General features: G+C 41.9%; 1 protein-coding gene and 2 long non-coding RNA genes across 23 annotated transcripts in view; 2 read left to right on the top strand and 1 right to left on the bottom strand.

Moving 5' to 3' along the window:
* MRTFB (myocardin related transcription factor B) overlaps positions 1-21,841 on the bottom strand; it is a 310,684-nt gene that overhangs the window by 5,915 nt on the left and 282,928 nt on the right. For 15 of the 21 annotated variants that reach the window (XM_015125644.3, XM_077987072.1, XM_077987065.1 and 12 more), the window contains 6 exons: positions 16,140-16,272; positions 13,659-14,696; positions 12,088-12,243; positions 9,168-9,326; positions 8,695-8,832; positions 2,716-2,776 (listed from right to left, as the gene is read on the bottom strand). In XM_015125644.3, coding sequence (XP_014981130.2) covers positions 2,716-2,776; positions 8,695-8,832; positions 9,168-9,326; positions 12,088-12,243; positions 13,659-14,696; positions 16,140-16,272 — 1,685 coding nt within the window. Of the gene's footprint in view, positions 1-2,715; positions 2,777-8,694; positions 8,833-9,167; positions 9,327-12,087; positions 12,244-13,658; positions 14,697-16,139; positions 16,273-20,840; positions 21,811-21,841 lie in introns of those variants that run through there. The other 6 variants (XM_077987079.1, XM_077987078.1, XM_077987080.1 and 3 more) reach the window with 3 other exon arrangements.
* LOC144338339 (uncharacterized) lies at positions 4,111-21,828 on the top strand. The gene is made up of 2 exons (XR_013412330.1): positions 4,111-4,780; positions 18,554-21,828. It is a non-coding gene; the product is annotated as an uncharacterized LOC144338339 (long non-coding RNA).
* LOC144338341 (uncharacterized) lies at positions 16,719-17,946 on the top strand. The gene is made up of 2 exons (XR_013412332.1): positions 16,719-17,446; positions 17,845-17,946. It is a non-coding gene; the product is annotated as an uncharacterized LOC144338341 (long non-coding RNA).

Genomic DNA, 21,841 nt, shown 5'->3' with positions numbered 1-21,841 from the left:
CTACTACTTAAAAATTTTTATTAATTACTAGGACAGTTACTTTACTATTACGCGATTCCTTCTACGCACGTCCATCTTAGAAGTAGGAAGAGAATGCTATTGGTCAGGTACAATCCTTGACAACCTTTAGGATGATGGATCATTTTAGTTAAATAGATAAACATAAAAGTTTATTACATTCTTTTTTATTGTAAATTTAGTCAGCAGACTGTCCAAGGCCAGTTTATTACATTCTGATATGCTTTAAATTCTTTTCAGTAAGACTAAGCATTAAAAGCAGTTATATCTCACTAGATAGGAATCAATGGTTTCAAATTATTTTATCTTTGAGTCCTTATTTTGTCATTTAAAGTTTTAAGATAGGGCTCATATCATCCTATGAATCTATCTATAGCAGCATGATACTCCTAATATAAATGTTGAAATGTACATCCTGAGTTTGTGCTGAGACATGAAGTACATCCTCATGTTATAAAAGAGGTAATTCTATTCTTCTTTCCTTTTTTTTTTTTTTTTTATCATTACAGTTGGACTGGGTACCCAATTTAGCCAAGTGCATTCTGTGTAAAGTTCTGAAAATATACAATGGCATTTGATTTCATTTCTGAATTAAAGCTAACACATGGTCCCTCTGATCCTTTTCTTTTAAGGTGAGGTGGATCACTTGATTATTTCTTTCACTTTTTGGTCTTGTTTTCTGAGTTTATATAAAATTTTGATTTGGTAAATGTCTTCATTATGTGTTATTCCCTGCCAGATCAAGTAGCAAATTAACAGACCATCTTCTATAAATACTAGTGTTCACTAAACTACATATATGAATACAGTATCTTTTAAAATTTTATGAGGATATGATTGGTTTCATTTATATGCAGATACACTAGGAAAAATAACTGTAATTAACAACAGCTCTTAAAGCTCAATGACTGGTATGTACAAATGGCTGAGAAAAGGAACTTACAATTTGATTCTTATAAATGAATTGTCAACTGTGTGTACTGCATTTATTTTTGAATGGTTTGTTACTTTTAGTTATCAGTAGTCATCTCTAAAACTGTTTTGAAAGCTTTAAGTGTAATCTAAGTAACTATTCTTTTTATTTTTGTTATTTTTATTTTTTTTGAGACAGAGTCTTGCACTGTTGCCGAGGCTGGCTGGAGTGCAGTGGCATGATCTCAGTTCACTACAGCCTCTGCCCCTGGGTTCTGGTGATTCTTCTGCCTCTTAGCCTCCTGAGTAGCTGGATTACAGGTGCCCTCCACAATGCTCAGCTAATTTTTGTATTTTTAGTTTCACCATGTCGGCCAGGCTGGTCTTGAACTCCTGACCTCAGGTGATTTGCTTGCCTTGGCCTCCCAAAGTGCTGGGACTACAGGCAGGGCCAGGCACAGTGTCACTAGTAACTAGTCTTATAACTAATTATATAAAACTTGGTTCTCATTATTACTGATGTTAGTAGACAATAAGATGAAATAATATACTTATTAGATACTTTGTCATAAAAAAAAAATCCCATTTAGAAAATAGCTTGATTGTTTGTGTCACATTTTAATTTCCAAGTTTAAGGTGCCTGCCACCACACCGGGCTAATTTTTGTATTTTTAGTAGAGACAAGGTTTCATCATGTTGGCCAGGCTGGTCTTGAACTCCTGACCTCAAGTGATCCACCTGCCTCAGGCTCCCAAAGTGCTGGGATTATAGGCGTAAGTCACTGGGGTTGGCCAGCTTAAATTATTTTTGTAAGGCCAATATAATTCTTAGCAAAAAATACTATTGGCGTTATGTAGAGCTATAGTCAAATATCAATTCTCCATGTCAACGTCAACTTCAGTGTCAAATGATACATGCTATAAATGGAGAACTTCTGATCACTATTTGAAAATTCAAATAAAACTTTCATCAGGGTAATTTTAAGACTACGCTAAATATGCAAATACTATCCAGGATTTTTTTTTTTAAATATTGATTTTTATACTTATTTTTAAAGATATGTAAGCTGAGGCAATATCCTTATTCTTTTTGTGCCTAATGTCCCTTTTAAATAAAGATGATATAAATCTAAGATTTCATATTATATTGTAGAAAATGCTTTAGCATTGACTTTGAATTTTAAGAAAGATACTGGAGCTCATGCTAGGTAGCTTGATGTCACATAATTAAGGTAGTATTGTAATGTTTTCATCCCATTACAAAGACATACGCATGGAACAAGTTTTGAAGCTTTTCAACATGGAATTTAAATCTGGTTCTGCTTTGCTATCTTGTCTTTGTTTTTTAGCAGGCATCTATCTGTGGAAAAATCTCACGTTGTATTACTGTTTTAAGCTATCATGGTTCACTGCACCCTTGACCTCCTGGGCTCCAGCAATCTTTCTACCTCAACTCCCTAGTAGCTGGGACCCCAGGGGTGTGCCACCATACCCTGTTCATTTTTAAAATTTTTTGTAGAGACGAGGTCTCATTATGTTTCCCAGGCTGGTCTTGAACTCCTGGGCTCAGATTCCCAAAGTGCTGGGATTACAGATGTGAGCCACCGCGCCTGGCCGTAAGTTCTTTTAATGACCTATATTTAACAGATTTTAAAACAGTAAATTCAGTTGGAAGAACACGTTTTCTCAGTGTCTAAAGATAAGCTATGAGTGCTTAAGAAAAGCTTTCATGTACTTGTGTTAAGAGATGCCTTCCTGTGAGGATCTGATGTGACTTTTGACTTACCTCCACTCTTAATGAGGATATCAAAGAGGTCATCCATCTGCTGACTGTGTGCGTTGGAAATCTACAATGAAGCAGAGTACAAATTAGGTTTCTTTCATACAAACCTGGAAGCATTATACAATTAGGAGTCCTAAGGGACTTTCTAGACGATTTAGTTCTAATCTATCATGTGATAATTTTCAAAACACTGAGGTCACCTGAGAAGTTAAGCCATTTACCCAAGCTGTACAGCTGGTTAGTTGACACAGCAAGAACAGGGATAGTTAGTACCCAGCTCCACTGACTTCTATGCTTCCCTTTTTTTCCTATCACTGAACTGTATTTTGAGAGGCCTCTAATATCTTATTTTAAAAGTGTCTTTATTCACTTGTATTTAGGTAAAAATTTGTATAGGTGTATCACACTACATATATTTGTTGAGCTCTTATTGAGATTTACCTGACATACAGTAAGGTGCACTTATGTAAAGCATACAATTTGTTATGTTTTGACATACAAATATACCCATGAAACCATCAACAAAATCAAGATAATGAACATATCCATTGCCCCTAAAGTTTTCTCATCTTCTCATCCCTAGGCAACCCCCAGATCTGCTTGCTTTCACTATGGATTAGTTTTATATGAATGGATTTGTACTGTGTGTACTTTCTTGGTGGTAGGGGAAGGACCAGCTTCTTTCACCCAGCATAATTATTCTGAGATTTACGCGTCTTGTAGTGTGTACCTCAGGAACAGTTCATTTTTTTTTGGTTGCGTAGTATTGCATTGTATGGAAATAACAGCAGTTTATTTATTCATTGACTTGTGGACGGACATTTGGGTTTCCAGTTTTTGGCTATTACAAAAAAGTTGTGAACATCTGTGTACAGGTCCTTGTATAGACATGTGTTTTCTTTTCTCTTGGGTAATTAAGAGTGGAATGACTGGATCACAGGTTAGGTATAGGTTTAACTTTTGAAGAAATGTCCAAACTGTTTTCCAAAGTGACTGTTCCATTTTATATTCCCACCCTCAGTATATGGTATAAGATTTCTAGTTGTTCTTCATTCTCACCAATACTTTGTAGGGTCAGTCTTTTCAATTTTAGATATTCCATTAGGTGTGTAGTGGTATTGCACTGGGGTTTTAATTTGCATTTCCCTAATGACTAATGATGTTGAACATCTTTTCTAGTGCTTATTTGCCATCCACTTACCTTTGGGAAAATGTATGTTCAAATCTTCTGGCTACTGCAGATTTCTTCTGCTTGCTGTTGGCATGGTCTATCTTTTTCCAACACGTTTGCTTTCAATGTGTCTTTGTATTTAAAGTATGCCTCTTGGAGATACATGCATTAGTTATCTATTGATATATTCTAAATTATACCAAAACATAATGGCTTAAAATTATTTTGTCACAGTTTTGTGGGTCAGGAATGGTTTTGATGGGTGGTTCTGGCTTCGGGTCTTTCATGAGGTTGCAGCCAAGACATTGGTTAGGTTACTGTCAACTGCAGGAGTGGCTGGGGAATGCCCTCGACTGGCAAGTTAGTGCTGGCCATTGACGGGAGGCCTCAGTGCCCCTCCATGTGAGCCTCTCCAGATGGCTGCTGACATGTCCACATGGCGTGACAGCTGGCTTTTCCAGAGTGAGCAATCCAGGGGAGAGCAAGGAAGAAGGGGCATGCCTTTTATGACAGCCTCTGGAGTCACCTACCATCACCTCTGCCAATTCTGTTTGTTAGAAGTGAGTTGCTAAATCCAACCCAGGGAGGAATGTCAAAGAATTTGCAGACATATCTTAAAATTGCACACAGTGAGTATGGCTTTTATATCCATTCTGACAATTTTTTGCATTTTAATTGAATTGTTTAGTCATATATGTTATAATTACTGACATGGTTAAGTTTGGGTTTACTATTTCACATTTGTCTTCTATTCATTCCATCTAGTTTTTTTTGTTATCCTGTTTTTCTTTCCTGTCTCCTTAAAAAAAAATTGACATTTTTGTATTCTAATTTTTCTTTCTTCTTCTTTTTTTTTTTTTTGAGACAGTCTCAGTTTGTCACCCAGGATGGAGTGCAGTGGCACAACCTCGGTTCACTGCAGCCTCAACCTCCTGGGATCAAGTGTCACTCCTGCCTTAGCTTCCCAAGTACCTGGGACTACAGGTGTGCACCACCACACCTGGCTAATTTTTGTCTTTTTTGTAGTGATGAGGTTTCATCATGTTGCCCAGGCTGGTCTTAAATTCCTAGGTTCAAGCAATCCTCTCACTTTGCCTCCCAAAGTGTTGAGATTACAGGTGTGAGATGCCATGCCAGGCCTTTCTATTGATTTTTTTTTAAGCTATCTTGAATTTTTAAAATTGTTACCATTGATATGCAATACATATCCTTAACTTAATGTTAGGCTACTTAATGTTATACACTGAATAAAACATAGAGATCCTACAACCACAGAGATCCACTCATTTCCTCCCCCATCCTTTATTAATTATTATTTTTTTGAGACGGAGTCTTGCTCTGTTGCCCAGGCTGGAGTGCAGTGGTGCCATCTCTGCTCACTGCAAGCTCCACCCCCCGGGTTCACGCCATTCTCCTGTCTCAGCCTCCCGAGTAGCTGGGACTACAGGCACCCGCCACCACGCCCGGCTAATTTTTTTGTATTTTTAGTAGAGACGGGTTTTCACCATGTTTGCCAGGATGGTCTCAATCTCCTGACCTCGTGATCTGCCCGCCTCGGCCTCCCAGAGTGCTGGGATTACAGGCGTGAGCCACCGCGCCTGGCCTATTAATTATTTTAAGTATCGTCTACACATGCTATACACTCCTCAAGACAATGTGATCTTTGGTGGTGAACTAACACAATTTTTCCTTATCTGAAAATATCTTTACGTCACTTTCATTTTAAAGGGATATTTTAACTTGATAATAGAATTCTGGCTTGACAGTCTCTTCCACTTCTTCCTCCCTAAAAACTTTTAAACGTGCTGTTACACTCTTTTCCAGTTTTCATAGTTTTTGATGAAAGCTTGACATTAATCAGTTAGTTGTTTGCTCTGTGTGAAATGTGTTTTTTCTCTTGATGCATTTAAGATTTTCTCTTTGTTTTGTCAACAATCTGACTGTGATGTGATATATCCAGCTTGTTTATCGAGCATCTCAAAGCTATAAATTTGTCTTTCATCCTATTTGTGAACATGTCAGCCATTGTTTCTTCAAATATTTGCCTCTCCAGTTCTTTCTCTCTAGTTCTGGGACTTCTCTTCTACCTATGCTAGACTATTTGTTTGAATTATATAAAACAGGGTTCTGAGGCTTTGTTGACTTAAAAAAAATCTTTTGCCCCCATCTCTGTTATTCACATTAGATACGTTATGATCTATCTTCAGGTTCTTGACATTTTTTCCCCTGCCATCTCCATTCTGGTAAGTTCATCTATATATTTTTTTTCATTTCAGATACTGTACTTTTTTAGTTCTCAAATTTCCATTTAGTTCTCTTAAAAATCATTTCTGTATATATATGGATCCCTTTTAATTTATTACAAGCATATTTCCTTTTCCATCACTGAGGACAGTTGTAATAGTAGTTGCTTTGAAAATCTTGCCTGCAAATTCTAACATCAAGATGAGCTCAGGATTGGTCTCAGCCTTTTTCCTTTGAGAACAGGTTACATTTTCCTGATTCTTTGTATGACGCATGTTATGGATAAGTGTTATGGTTGTTAAACTGTGGTGACTATGAATTCTGCTGTTATTCTCAGATGAATGGTTTCTATTGTTTTAACAAGCTATTAACTTGGTTACACTTAAACTTCAAAATGTTTCTTGGGTAGATGTTCCAATCTCACTTTAGATCTTTTGTCTTCAGCTGAGCTGCTATGCGTCTGTTCCACGCCTGTATGGCTTAGGGGTCAGCCAGAGATGTGGGCACACAGAATTTGGGGATCTCCCCTCTAGCTCTTTCCCTCTGGTTGCTCTCCATTCAGTTCTCTGGATTTCCAGGTCATAAAGACTATGGCTTTTCCACCAGTAACCATGCCACTTAGCTGGACCCCAGAGTAAAAGCAGCAAGAAGAGGGAAATCATGCCACATCACTCCCTTCCTTTGAGTGTGGGTTCCCCACCAGAGAATGACTGCTTCTATTTACTCTTCAATGCCTTCAGGTAGTTGCTTTTTGTTATGACCAAGATTAATAGCTATTATCTGTGGGAAGACTGAACCAGTAGGGCCTTACTTAGCCACTCTTGGAATTGCAAGTCTGAGTAAATGTATTTAAATGAACTTTGGTGCTCAGTGGCATATAAGGAAGTCCTACAGGTGGCTACTCATTTGAATAACCAAACCCAATGTAGAACCTCAGTCTATAAACAGGAACCCAGAGACATGTAAATACCAGAGATTCCAATCAGCTGTCTTATGTTACAGTGGAAGATTCGTCAAGTAAGCAGGACTTAGGAAGGATGGGTGCTATCTTTTTGTTTTCTTAAAAACTGCAGTTAAGCTCTTGGCAATTCACTTCATCTCTGCTCCCTGTGGAGACAATAGATACCACTCCGAATGGACCATCAGGAAGGAGTGTAGTCCAGCACCACCTGTTTGATTTCTTATTGCAAATGTTTGAACCTATCTTTGAAATCTGACTTCTCCCTCGCAGACAAGGGCCTTTGCTGAGTCTGTAAGTAAGGAACGTCTTACAACTCAAAGTTCTGTCCCCTCAATACAGTTAATACAAAGAAACATACGGCAGGTTCCACCTCCTCCAAGAGGCAGCCCCCCACAGGTCCTGAGCTTCCCTGCCCTGGATGTCCTTGGTGAGGGTGCCAAACTGACAAGGTCGCCTGGACTAAGCAGCTTCTGCAGATGCTCACTCAGGCAACCAAGTGGGTCAAGGCAGCGTAGGCATGACTGCATACTCCCTGGGTGAGGGACTGGCTTGTTAGGTGCTTGCTAGAAAAAGCGCAGAGCCCTTGGCCCCACGTTCCTTGGGTGCAGCTTGACCCACTGCATACACAGCCACCATGTGGCCCCGACAAGTTACCCCATGGAACACGGGAGCGGGGGAACTGGCACAACTGCGCTGATGCTCCTGCTGTTTGCCGTGGATAATAAACAGTCCTGCTTGGATACTGTCTCTTGGTGTCCACCTTTAGCGCCCATGGAGTGGTGGCAGGGCCACTCCTTGAACCCTCTATGAGGCTGGGGTTATTCCCTGAAAGGTTAGTTTTAAGTTTTGACAGAAAGTTTTAGAGAGACAGAAAGATTGGAGGAGTGTTTAGGGTAATGTATGACAAGTGCTGTTGTGACTGGCACCCACCATGGGCCATCTGCTTTTACAAATAGGAACCCTAACTTCTTCCATTGCCTGGTATAGTTGGGGCTACTTCTGTTTTACCAGTGAAACCAGGAAGGCTCAGAGACCACATGGTCACCATGTGTGGTGAAACCAGGAGAACCTCAGGTCTGTTACCTCCAAGCGCATTTGCTCAGTGTATGAGCAAAGTCATTTGGATGGGCTGGCCTGCTGGGAGCAGAGGCTGCTAGAGACCAGAGAGATGAAGCAGGACCAAGTCAATTTAGGTACTGGTGGCCTTGAATGTCAGACAGGTGGAACAGTGATACCATGTGTCATTTTGATGCTGGCCTGACACACGGTGGCTTTAGAAAAGGGACCTGTATAAAATATGTGTCCTGGTCATAATCAGATCTATCTCTAACATGACTGATACCCTTACCCCAAAGGAAAAGTTAAGAGATAAACCCTGAATTTCTGAATAAACAGTAAATGCAGTTATACTGCTGCTGAAAGCTGTTTAAGGTCTTCATGATAAATGACATTTTGATTTTAAATAACCATGTAAAATACAAGGTTATTTTTGTATTTCTACTGAGGCAAGTCAGTTTCATACAAGGGATTCTGTACAGGTCTGCTCGAGACTGAAGATGGGCACATCCACCATAGCCTTATGCACCGTGACCCTGCCCTCACTTACCTCTGGCAGGGGGGCCTGTGTGCTGCGTGTTTGCTTGATGGCCTCCTCATAGCGGGGGGGATCTTTTGTCTTGGCGACTGGGCTCCCAAATAGAGAGTGCTGGACGACAAATTGCTGGGGTGGCGGGGGTGAACTAGGCTGTGTCAAATAAAGGAGGAGTGCATATTACATCTTGATAATAAACCCTCTCTTTTCCTGGCTAGACTCGGCTCTGCTGTTCTCTATGTGGTGGCCAAATCAGGGAATTCATGAGCAGGTTCTTTTAAGCACCTGTGAGGCTGACAGCACTGGTGGCCACCTCATATCCCATCTTCACTGTGATAATCGCTGAGCTCCTCCTTCACAAGTTATCACTGAATTTTCAACAATTTTATCCCATTAATATTAGTCACTCCAAGCCCAAAGCACTAGGCTTTGGAATGATTTTATGCCCCTGTAGAACTGTCACAGATGCACAAGCCTCACAGGGTTACCTTGTTGGGTGTGTTAGGTCCATTTTGCAGGGATGGAAGCGGAGCATTTCTGGATTGAAGAACGCTGTTGGAGGCCTTATTGATAAAGGGCTGCTGGACAGCTGGAGCAGTATGTCTCTGATATGGAAGAACTGTATTTGATGCTGAGTTTGTGAAAACCTATAATGAATAAATGTTTCTCCATTAATTTGTTCTTTGGCTTTTCCTAATGAAGTAAAGAAAACCATGTTTTAGGGCAGGGGTCAGCAAACTTTTTCTGTAAAGGGCTGCAGAGTATATAGCTTACGATTTGTGGGTCACCTGGCCTCTGTTGTTACCACTTGGCTCTGCCATTGCAGCCTGAAAGCAGCCACAGATAGTACACAGATAAATGCGTGTGGCTGTGTGCCAATGAAACTTTATCCACACAAACAGGCGGTGGGTTAGATTTGGCCCATAGGCCAGGTTTTGCTTACCCCTATTTTCGAGCATATGTGGTCCCTTTACGCAGTAACTTGCCTTTGATGGTGGTACAGACAGAGCTATGTGGAAAAACAGTGCTTGCTCTTTATAATTCTCCTCTTAAATGATAGTTGAGTTTCTTCTATTCCTCTCTAAGGTGAGCTCATCTCCTCTTTTTTTTTTTTTTGAGACAGAGTCTCGCTCTGTTGCCCAGGCTGGAGTGTAGTGGCGCACTCTTGGCTCATTGCAACCTCTGCCTCTCAGGTTCACACCATTCTCCTGCCTCAGTCCCGAGTAGCTGGGACTACAGGCACCCGCCAACATGCCCAGCTAATTTTTTGTATTTTTAGTAGACGGGGTTCCACCGTGTTAGCCAGGATGGTCTCGATCTCCTGACCTTGTGATCTGCCCACCTCGGCCTCCCAAAGTGCTGGGATTATAGGCGTGAGCCACGGTGCCCGGCCTACTCTCAAGTATTTAATGGCCATGACTAAGCTAATAATCCCGAGTCACTGCTCTGTTTCCAACCTTGCTCCCAGGCATCAAAGCCACTTACATCATCTTCCTAGGTATCTCAAATTAAAAATATTCCAAATGATTTTTCTCCTTTTTCCCCACTACCCCCTGCCTCTCAGCTTCTGAGGGAAAATAATTCTTGGTTCTGCCTTTTTAAAAACTTAGGTAAATAGGACTATCAGTCAACTCTGCTTTCTCCCTCAGTGTTCACACATCTCACTGACGCCTCTTGAATCTGCCGCTGCTCTCTGCTGTCCTGCGCCTGGCCCTCACTATCTATCACAGGAATTCTGCAGCAGCCCTGCGGCACAGACCCCCCATCACAACGTGTTCTCAAGGCATGGCCCCCACCACACTCATTGGCTCTCCTGATGTGGGTAAAACCCTAATCTCTGCCTGGCATGTAAGCTGCTTACTACTTGGCCCCCTTTCCATCCTACCTAAAACCTCAACCTGCTATGGTCACTGAATTTTCCAGTTTCTTGAAAATTTCTTCTAATACAAGCAAGGCCCCATTTAAAACTGGCCCCCTTTGGAGAGGCTATTTTCTGTTCTAACAGGCAAAGGTGAGAACTTCCTGCTGCGGAACTCCAAAATGTTTTGTTTAGCACCTCCATCAAGAGCCACAAGTTTTAGGGTCTTTTACAAATATGTGTCTACATTGCTGATATTGTAACTGTATTTCATAGAACTTGGTTTGCTCATAAAAATACTTAACACGTTCTATAATACTAATACTCCAAAAAACCTCTGTATTTCGTAAGCAGGAAAGTCTATGTGTATATACCTCAAACAGTACAACCTCGATGGTGATGAGTTCTGTAAATATACTCCTATTTGAAACAATTAAATTTCCTTATATTTGGTAAAAAATTACTTCCTTTACACTAGAAGTAATCATTCCTAATTCTAGTATCTTGACACTTAGTGAAAAAGCCCTTACTTATCCTATCTACACATTTTTCCCTTTCCTCCCTAAAACAAATTTTCTTAACATTTGAACATTTACTAAGCTTTTAATTACACTAAATGGTATTTTGAGCTTTCCCCAAACTCAGTAACATACAACCATGATTCCTTTAGCAGAGGAGATTCTGAAGCAGCACATCTGTTACATGTGACTGCTGCTTTCTGTCCCCAAAGCTGGTTTCACCCAGACAGTTCACACTATCCTGAGGCAGATCACAGGCACAACTCATTACCTGGGTTCTTTTATGTTGAAGAGTAAAACTCTGGGATTAATAATTTTCAAGGTTTAAAAGAGTAAGACCTATTTTTGAGGCCTAAGATTTTTCTAGCAAGGAGATGTGCACGTAGCTCCACCTACTGGCTACTGGGGAATGTGGGAGAAAGTTTTTGGTAGGTATTTGTGTAGAGGACACTGAATCCTAGACCACCAACTTCATTTTAAAGATGAGGTAACTGACTCTCAGAGAAGGTAAGTGAATTTTGTGTGAGGCCAAACACCTAGGCAATGGTGAAATGGAATTGATGAGACCTTCTGGGCTCTTAATCTGAGATGGCAAAGTCTTACAAATGCATTTCAAGATCTTATTCAACATAAACATTTTGGGAGTATATTTTTCATCTTCAAATACCTTTTCCAAGGGAACAGCGTATCTTTTTTTCTACAGTATGTTTAATTTGAAAAAATTTATTTTAAAATTCAGTAAATTTAATATATGAGGATTGAAAACAAATACTTTTGAAACTTTCCCTTGGAAAAGGGGTTAACTGTGAAGGCAAGCTATCTTTCAGTAATGAAAAGCTTTCTCCATTCCAAATAACTGGGAAATCTGCAGCCAAACGGCATCTGACCTAAGGCTCATTCCATCGGAGATGGATCACAGAACAGAATGAACAGGAGCTTCCCAAGGCTAATTTTACGAAGACGCTTGTTGAATGGATGATTGGAGGGTGGTAAAAATCAGTGACAGTTTACTGCTCCTTGGCATTTACAAACCTTTCTGACTTGTTGAGGCTGACTGAGCACATGCTGTGGGAACGTGTCTTGTGTCTGAGGTACAGCTGGGGCCAAGCCTGAGGCCAAGGCAGCAGTTGGTATTTGTGCAGCAGTTGCTATCTGAGGCTGAGTCTGCATTCCTGCTTGTGGTGAAGTCTAGGGAGGTGAATTGAAAAAAAGTCAATTTAATTGTCAGAATCAAAGTTAGAAATCACAATTTAGATGTAGAATCACTGGTCACTTGGGGATTGTATCTAAATGAAGACCAAGGCTACAGATACACACTTCATCTGCACAGAAATCTGAACTTTAATGATTCTAAACCAGAGAGGGAAACACCAGACCAGTCATTGCATGCTCTTACTATTCCTAAGCAGCTAAGATTTTCATTTGAAAATTTTGAGAAAATGGAAATAATAAGAACCTAAGTTCTACACATAATAGCTCAGGTATTGTAATACTTGAAGAGCAACAAGGAAACTTGTGAGACCTAACTGTCCCAATTGCTTTTGGTAAGCTGCGTGTGCATTCCCTGGGAGCCGGCAAGGGGCCAGGGCGCCCTCAGACCCAAGGATAAAAACACGGTTCTCGTTTCTACTACAGCAATGGCAGATTTGGACCAAAAAATTTAAGGATTTATTATGGAATAGACTTTCAATTTTGCAGATACCCTAAAGATAAAACAGAGGAATTAGAATTTTTTGCATGTGCCAAAGGGTCTGCAGGCCCTGCCTCCTAACCACAAGGATACAAGATGACTCCTCTCGCCTGTTTCAGGTATTTGGGTGTCGAGGCTGAGGAGCACTGGTTCAAATGGTTTCTTGTTCACTCGTGGTCCATGTTTGGTTAAAACTTACCAAAACTGCATGACACAGAACAACCTCAGGCAAATACACAGGTTGTGTAGGCACAAAAGGGAATTTCATGCTCATCAGTGTTTTCTCATCTTTTTCAATTACATCCTCACTCCTAAATATTTGGTCATGTTTTCCTTAGTTTAGACATCTTCATATAAGCAGTGACTTTCGAGAACTAAATGTGGGAGGCAGAATATAAAAATGGGCATAAGAATAAAGGCTCTGCGGGCAGAACACCTGGGTTTAAATGCCAGCTCCATCCTTGGGGAACTCACTTGAGTACTCCTAGGCCTCAGCTCCTTATCCAGAGAGGGGTCGTATCACTTACATCTTCTAGGAGAAGGGAGGATGCAGTGAAGCCAGCCATTTAAAGTACTAGATGCTGTGCCTTGCCAGAAGAAGTGCTCAGCAGCAGAGACTATGATCACAATGATCAAGTCACTGGTGTGTAAAAAAAAAGGTCTGCATGGATGATACTGTGTTCATTCAAGGGAAAAGGTAACAGAACTAGAAAAGCACCCTGTGTTTGTTTTCACTAATAAAAAGTGCTAGATATTCAGATTTCTGAATAACCCTCTCACACATGCATATGTTTCCTCTGTGAGGTCTGCTCTGGATGCATTTATGAAAGAGCTCAGGTATGGTTCCTTCCTTAGCAGGGTTTGCATTCCAAGCATGCTGTAAGGCAAAGTAGTTAGAAGATACACTTCACACCTGGAGTTTGAGGCTGCCTACAGGGAGTTGCACTGAGGTGACACTCGAGCCCTGGATGGACACTGGGAGCAGGAGCTGAGCAGTCTGCGTGGTCAGTAAAGCCTGGGGCTGAGCAACAACAGCAGGCGGTGGCTGTCCCTGGGAACTCACATAAAACTGCGAGACGACACTCTGCTGCTCTGCCTGGGCCACAGGGACCTCTTGCTTGATAACTACAGCCTTTTTGGCAACAAGGGTCTGGCCACCTGTAGAGACGGGCTGGCCTACAGTGTGGCTGGCTACTGGGATGGGCTGCGTGGAGCTGGAGCAGTCGGGGAGTGAGGCCTCGTCTTTGATGGAGGAGCCAAGGCTGCTGTGCTTCTGATCTGACTTGTTGACAGAATGACCTGGGGCACTGGGCTGGGGTTCCAGGGGCCGCTGTTGCTGCCCTCGTTTTTCAACCTCAAGTTGCATTTTCAGCACTTCCACAAGCTTCTGCTCTTGTTCCAGTTTCCTCTTCAGTTCTTCGATTTGCTTCTCTTTCTCCTGAAGCTTGCGATCCTTCTCGGCTGCATCTAGTTCCAGGTTTGACAGAGTGCTGCTGGTAGGACTCAGACTGTCTTCATTATTTGTCATTCTCAAAGGAGATGAACTCAAGAACTGTGAAGGAGACATCATGGTCATAATCTCGGTGAAAGTGTCTGCCATATTTGTGTCATCGGTACTGAGACTGGACTGTTCAGAGGGAGATGGTGAAATGGGCAGAGGGGAATGAATATTTTCCACACGGGCTGCGTTGCTGGTTCCTGTAGATGGCAATTCTGCCTTGAGAGTAGAGACTGGGCTAGTCACAGTGTTGTGTAGTGTTGTAACCGGCAAGGCCACAGTGACTTCTGGGTTACTGGTGACAATGGCTGACGATGACACTGCCACGATGCCCCCAGCAGCAAGGCCGCTGCTGTTCACTTCCTGGTAGGGTTTCAGGCGCTCAATGAGGTCTGGTTTGGTGCCTGACACGGGCAGACCCCTTAACTTCAGTTCTGTCTTCAGTTCTGACACCTGGAGGTACAAACAAAGCAGATATCTTGGTATTGGAGCTTTCTGGCAAATCTACAGTACACTTTTGTGATGGGAAAGGTGCCTATGTCTGTCAGACAACTCTGTGTTACTGCACACCTGAAAGTGGAACTGGTTTTCTATTTAAGCACACAGAAACAGATAACTACAGACTAGAAGTACTCAGAGCCAGTGATACAGTAAGGGTTTTTAGAGGGTAATTCCGCTTTTATGTCAAATCAGAGAGATACTACCAGGAATGATGACGGTACAGCTGCATTTACTGAGTAGCTGCCATGTGCAAGACACTGTTGGAAGTGATCTATTCTTTCCACTCGTCTTCACATGACCCTATGAGGTATCAGTATCATTATTCTTCCCATTTTACAGATCAGGAGGCAATGGGAAGAGAGAGGTTACAGCACTCACTCACGGTACCACAGATAATAGAAGGCTGAGCTGTAATAGAAACCTAAAAAGGCTGGCCCTAGAGCTCATATTCTTTTTTTTTTTTTTTTTTTTTTTTTTTTTGAGACAGAGTCTTGCTCTGTCGCCCAGCCCAGGCTGGAGTGCAGTGGCACGATCTCGGCTCACTGCAAGCTCCGCCTCCCGGGTTCACGCCATTCTCCTGCCTCAGCCTCCCGAGTAGCTGGGACTACAGGCGCCCACAACCGCGCCCGGCTAATTTTTTGTATTTTTAGTAGAGACGGGGTTTCACCGTGGTCTCGATCTCCTGACCTTGTGATCCGCCCGCCTCAGCCTCCCAAAGTGCTGGGATTACAGGCGTGAGCCACCGCGCCCGGCAAGCTCATATTCTTAACTGTTACATTTTCCTGCTTCTCCCAAACTTGGCATTGAGCAGGGAAGAAAAAAAAAATCACAGCCTCTGGAATACAGCAGAACTGGCAGGTGCCCGCACAAGGTACACACTCAGTAAACGACAGTTATTGGTTGCTTTAAAAGAAAATTTAGTGGAAGTAAAAAGAAAGTACCTTTATAAAGATGATCATATTGTTGGTAAAGTTGAATGTCTATTGAAAACTACGAGGCTGGGCGCGGTGGCTCACGCCTGTAATCTCAGCACTTTGGGAGGCCGAGGCGGGCGGATCACAAGGTCAGGAGTCAGGAGATCGAGACCACGGTGAAACCCTGTCTCTACTAAAAATTACAAAAAATTAGCCGGGCGTGGTTGTGGGCGCCTGTAGTCCCAGCTACTCGGGAGGCTGAGGCAGGAGAATGGCGTTAACTTGGGAGGCGGAGCTTGCAGTGAGCCGAGATCGCGCCACTGCACTCCAGCCTGGGCTGGGCGACAGAGCGAGACTCCGTCTCAAAAAAAAAAAAAAAAAAAAAAAAAGAAAACTACGTAATGTCTGCTAGACAAATCTGGCAAATCATTTACATGTTTGTGGTACTCAGGGGTGAATAAGCTCCAGTTGGAATTGTCACCTTTAAGTCATCCAGGCTAGAAGGCAGAGGTCCTGGCTTTCTCACAGGAGCAGATGTATTCTGTCTTGGTGTGTTAGGTGTGGTATTGTTCAAAGCTGAATTCCCACTGTTACTAGTTTTGTCATTGAGTGGCCTTCAAAAGAAAAAGAAAATTAGAGTTTATAATAAAATAATTTCTAGATTTGACATTGTTTCTATTAACAAGTTGACTAACTTATGAAGAGAAAGATACCATGGTCATGGATTTGGAAGGCTGAATATTGTAAATATGCCAATTACATTAGATCTCAATGAAATCCCTGCAGGTTTTGTTTGTTTGCTAGCGTGGTGGAAATTTAGAAGGCGATTCTAAGCTTTATATGGAAATGCAAAGGACCAAGAATGGCCAGGAATCCTTGAAGAAAAGCAAAGCTGGAAGAGTCACACCACCAGACATCAACGCATAATTAACGTAGGATGTTGCTGATACAGGGACAGAACGACAGGCAAATGAGAGACTCCCAGCAAATCCAGAAATGGCCCTCTGCATACCTGGACCCTTGAGTTACCAAAAAGAGGACACCGTGATGTAGTGGAGAGAGGGCGGGACTTCTGATGGTACCACGCTACGCTGGAAATTCACACAGAAAAAACATGGCTCTTGATTGGCCCCACCTCACCTTGTTCCCAAAATCTACATGTGAATTATGAAAATCTTTCAGAAAAACAGTCAGAATAGTATCTTCATGGTCTTTGGGTAGACAAAGATTTCTCAAATAGGACATAAAAAGCACTAAGTAAAAGGGACATCTTTAAGACAGTGAAAAGTCAAGCCACAGTGCAGGACAACAGATCTGTAATATATATTTCTGACAAAGACCTCATATCTAAAGTATATAAAGAGGTCTTTTAAAATCAGTAAGAAAGAGACACAAAACCCAGTGGAAAAGTAGGGGAAAAATCTCAGATGTATCACAAGAAAGCTTATCCCAATGGTCAATAAATTAAAGGAACAATGGTTCAACCTCATTAGGTATGCGGAAAACGCAAATCACAACAGAATAGCCCTGCATTTTCAGCGGAATTGCTATAATAAGTAAGACTGACACCAAGTACCTGGGACAACCACAACAATCACACACTGCTGGCAGAGGTGTGAATGATGCAGCTATTTTGGAAAACTGTACTAAAGAAAAACATCTTTTCTTTGAAACTTTTCTTTCGTAGTACTAAAGGAAAACATCTGCCTATCCTATGATCCTGCAATTCCATTCCTAGATAGACATCTAAAGAAAGACACATGTGGCCGGGCGCGGTGGCTCACGCCTGTAATCCCAGCACTTTGGGAGGCCGAGGCGGGCGGATCACAAGGTCACGAGATCGAGACCACGGTGAAACCCCGTCTCTACTAAAAAAAAAATACAAAAAAATTAGCCGGGCGCGGTTGTGGGCGCCTGTAGTCCCAGCTACTCGGGAGGCTGAGGCAGGAGAATGGCGTGAACCTGGGAGGCGGAGCTTGCAGTGAGCGGAGATCGCGCCACTGCACTCCAGCCTGGGCAACAGAGCCAGACTCCGTCTCAAAAAAAAAAAAAAAAAAAAAAAGAAAGACACATGTATGTATACCAAAAGACAGACTATTTGCTACAGGGTGATTCATAATAACCCCAACTGGAAACAACCCAACTATGCATCAAGAGTGAGTTGGGGCCTGGCGCGGTGGCTCAAGCCTGTAATCCCAGCACTTTGGGAGGCCGAGACGGGGGGATCACGAGGTCAGGAGATCGAGACCATCCTGGCTAACACGGTGAAACCCCGTCTCTACTAAAAATACAAGAAAATTAGCCGGGCAAGGTGGCGGGCGCCTGTAGTCCCAGCTACTCGGGAGGCTGAGGCAGGAGAATGGCGTGAACCTGGGAGGCGGAGCTTGCAGTGAGCCGAGATCGCGCCACTGCACTCCAGCCTGGGGCACAGAGCAAGACTCCGTCTCAAAAAAAAAAAAAAAAAAAAAAGAGTGAGTTGGATGGTTAAATTACGGTACAGTCAGCCACGAACTATTAAACAAACAAAAGAACTGCTATCGGCACCAACAAAGATGCTCCTAGGTATACTGTAAGACTGCATGTATATAAAGTTCAAAAACAGGCAAAACTACACTTTGGGAGGCCGAGGCGGGCAGATCATGAGGGCAGGAGATTGAGACCATCCTGGCTAACATGGTGAAACCCCGTCTCTACTAAAAAATGCAAAAATTAGCTGGGCGTGGTGGCGGGCACCTGTAGTCCCAGCTACTGTGGAGGCTGAGGCAGGAGAATGGCGTGAACCCAGGAGGCGGAGCTTGCAGTGAGCCGAGATTGCGCCACTGCACTCCAGCCTGGGCGACAGAGCGGGACTCCGTCTCAAAAAAACAAAAAAACAGGCAAAACTAATCTCTGCAGATAGAAGTCAGGATCATCACAGAAAAGGGACACAAAGGGGGCTTTTGGGGTGCTGATAATGTTCTTGGTTTGAGTATTGGATACAGGAGTGTATTTATTTTTGTATCAATTTTCACTTACAATTTATGGACTTTTCTGTATGTAAGCTATACTTCAATTTAAAAAGCTTATTTAAGAGAAGTTGGTGCATCACTTGTCAAATTCTACTACAGTTAGGTGCTTTGTACTAATCTCCCTAAACTTTCAGTATTAAAACCAGATCCCCACCTAATATCTTCCAACTGTGATACTCTTCGTAACAGTGGTGTTTCCTTTCTGGATGGTTGCTACCATACAGCCGATTCCACTGCAGCTTCAGACTTGGTGCCGAAGCCAAGAGACTTGGAATTCCACATTCTGAAACAGGGATTTGAGGTGACAGTGCCTATGGGGTGACGGCCATAGTTGGGTGAGCTTTCTCTGAGGAGTTCTGGGAAGTCTGTGGTTGAAGCCAATGCTGGCTTTGTCAATAGCTAACTCTTGGCATTCACTTTGGGGGTATTCTAAAACCTGGCTGAATTTTGTTGAAGTTAAATACTTGAAATCTTTGGGATGAAGTTTCTTGTTATTGGATGAAATGACAAATATTTTATGCATCATTGTTCTCCTTTATAAAAATTCAACTGTAAAATCTCAGAGTTATGAAAACATTTTCTTTAAATCAATGTTTCTCCACCTTATTTTCATTCATTAGTGTGAATGAGCCTTTTAGACATTTTTCTCCAAATCTCTCTCCCCATGAAGTTTCAACACCACATACTGCATGTATTTATGGACTGCACGTAAGTCTGTGCTTTATTACATAAGAGTAATCTCCCTGCTGAGCCACCTTTTGCTTCCTTGTGAATGGTATTATCCCCTTGAGAATGAATGTAATTATTCTACTCATGCTGTTTTTTTTTTCCTGTTGAGATTCTATAATACTCTACCTATTATAATGAACAGTTTAGTATTTCGCTCAATCTTTAAAATAATATAAACATGTTATTCTATTTTTCTCCCAAATCATTAGAGGGAGAGAAAAAGAAAAGGAGAGGGTTGCTGATGAATGTGATTGGCAGATGAGAGACCTGAGTTCAGAGGGATGCAGTGGCCTTCGGGGACCTCCAGTGACTTCCCACTGTGCGGACAAGCTGGGCTGGACTAAAGCCCAGTCCATTTGGGCGCTTGCTCCTTTGTGGTGGCAAAGGGCTACATGATTCAGGTAAAATCCTACTACTATGGGCACTGTAGGACTTCCACATTCAGTTTCTTGTAATGGAATTTTGATAAATATAAACAGTACGTTAGGAAACAAGGTCTCCATTTTTAGGATCTGGAAACTGAACAGGACTTACATTCTTTTTGTGGTTAAATAATACACAAAAACAAGTGTTCTTTCTCCTTCTAGTATCCTGGGTCTTTTTGTATGATAGTGTTCTTGGGTGAGCCTGGTTATTGTAGAGGTGCTGAATGTCTGAGGAGGAGAGGGGAATTGAAGCCTTAATGGAAAGACAAAGAACTGGTAACAGTTGAGCAAGCCCACACCTCTGATGGATTCTTCCCATCTACAAAGCCCAACCGCACAGCCAAATTCTTTCATTACAGAAAAGACTGTTTCAAAGATATAAAAAAAATCCTTTGGGATTTTCACCTTAACAGCGTCCTCATCTGGGAATGGGGTCAGTAACAGCAATTCCTCCTAGATTTGCAGCAAAGATGAGGATGATGCACAGTTTTAAGCACAATGCATTGTACATAGTAACTGTGAGCCATCATTACCATTATTATTATTATTGGTGCCCAAAGCCAAAGGAGGATGGCAGTGGAGGAGGCCTCCCTAGGGCCTGGACAAAGCTGCAAAGTAGCAGCAGCTTGTCTCTGATTCTCTTCCAATTCTCTTTGGTCTCTCCTGATTCCCTTCCAATGTCAATAGCTCACTTGGGCCTGCTTGCTGTTAAAATAGTAACTGGATACAAAGTTCTTTCTCTCTTCATCTCCATACCCTGATGTTTTAGATTTAAGTACTTCACAATTAGGTCTGAATTACTAACAGGTTTCCTCAACATATCTGAATCTTAAGAGGGAAAAGAGGGGCTACCTATGAGGGAATGCTTAGGCTACATGTAGAAAACAGAAGTTTCTACAGATCATGTAATCGTAAGTTGAATGACTTGATCACGGCTAGTAATTTTTCATTATCATGAACTTTTGCATCTTTTTCAAGAGTCAAATGAAAATATTTCTTTTTCCAGAAAAGTGAGGAAAATGAAGACAACATCTTTGCATTTTTATCTGTTTCCCAGAAAAAGCATATTGGGAATGTATATCCAGAAATTTTCTTTATTACATTAATTAAAATTAGCCATTGATGTCTTGCTGTGAATTCAGTTTCAGAAATTGTCAGAATTCACTCCCTTCTGTCCCCCCTAGTTGGGTTACAACTTTGAAAACACCTTTCTTCTTAGCAGTTGCTGGTCACCAAGGCCTTTAACTGTCTTCTGAAACACTCCCTCTGCTGTCAGAGCTCTTCACTGTCTCTAGACGTCCCTGCAACACCAGCATCCAGGTGTTCTTTCTTACATTGCAGCCTCACCACGTTCGCAGCCTGCTCTGAAGCACTCCGTTGTCTATCTGCTGTGTCGATAAGACTCTTCTGCCCAGCTTCAAGTCCCCTTAGACATTGGCTGTACTCGATTTTTGTCTTCCACTTTTTTTCTTAAAAATTAATCAGATTCTTTGTTTAGGCAATGTTTCTCATCTTCCAATGAAGAGAGGCACTACTTACTCTATTCTTTCCTCTGTACTAGTGCTCATAGCATTCCCCTGTGCCTGGAAAGGCCCTTCTTGAGCCTTCTATATACAAAGATCCTGCCTTTTCCACCAGGCTTTCCTTTGACCACTCCAGCTTTCATGCCCATCTTTCTCCTATTTTAGCTGTTTATCACAGGTCTTACACTACTTATGCTTTTCTCAGAGCATCTAGTACTATTTTGGTGTTCTAATAACAGGCAAATCTGGATGAATAATTGTGAAAAGGCATTTCTAACTTGTAAAAATTCAGAACCTATTTTGGAGGACAGAAACTGGACTGGAATGCAGGCCATTCTCACCATGTGGACTTCAGACACTGTATGATAAGCTCTGATAACAAAGAAATGAAAATCATCACTGAGCACAAATAAATGACAATATTCAACTTTTGGTAACTTATAGTTCCTCATAAAAAACCACAGAGGCTGGGTGCAGTGTCTCAAGCCTGTAATCCCA

This window comes from Macaca mulatta, chromosome 20 (assembly GCF_049350105.2).
Source record: "Macaca mulatta isolate MMU2019108-1 chromosome 20, T2T-MMU8v2.0, whole genome shotgun sequence".
NCBI classification, from domain to species: domain Eukaryota; kingdom Metazoa; phylum Chordata; class Mammalia; order Primates; family Cercopithecidae; genus Macaca; species Macaca mulatta.
Note: the sequence above shows the minus strand (reverse complement) of the source record. Positions and strands in the feature narration are given on the sequence as shown.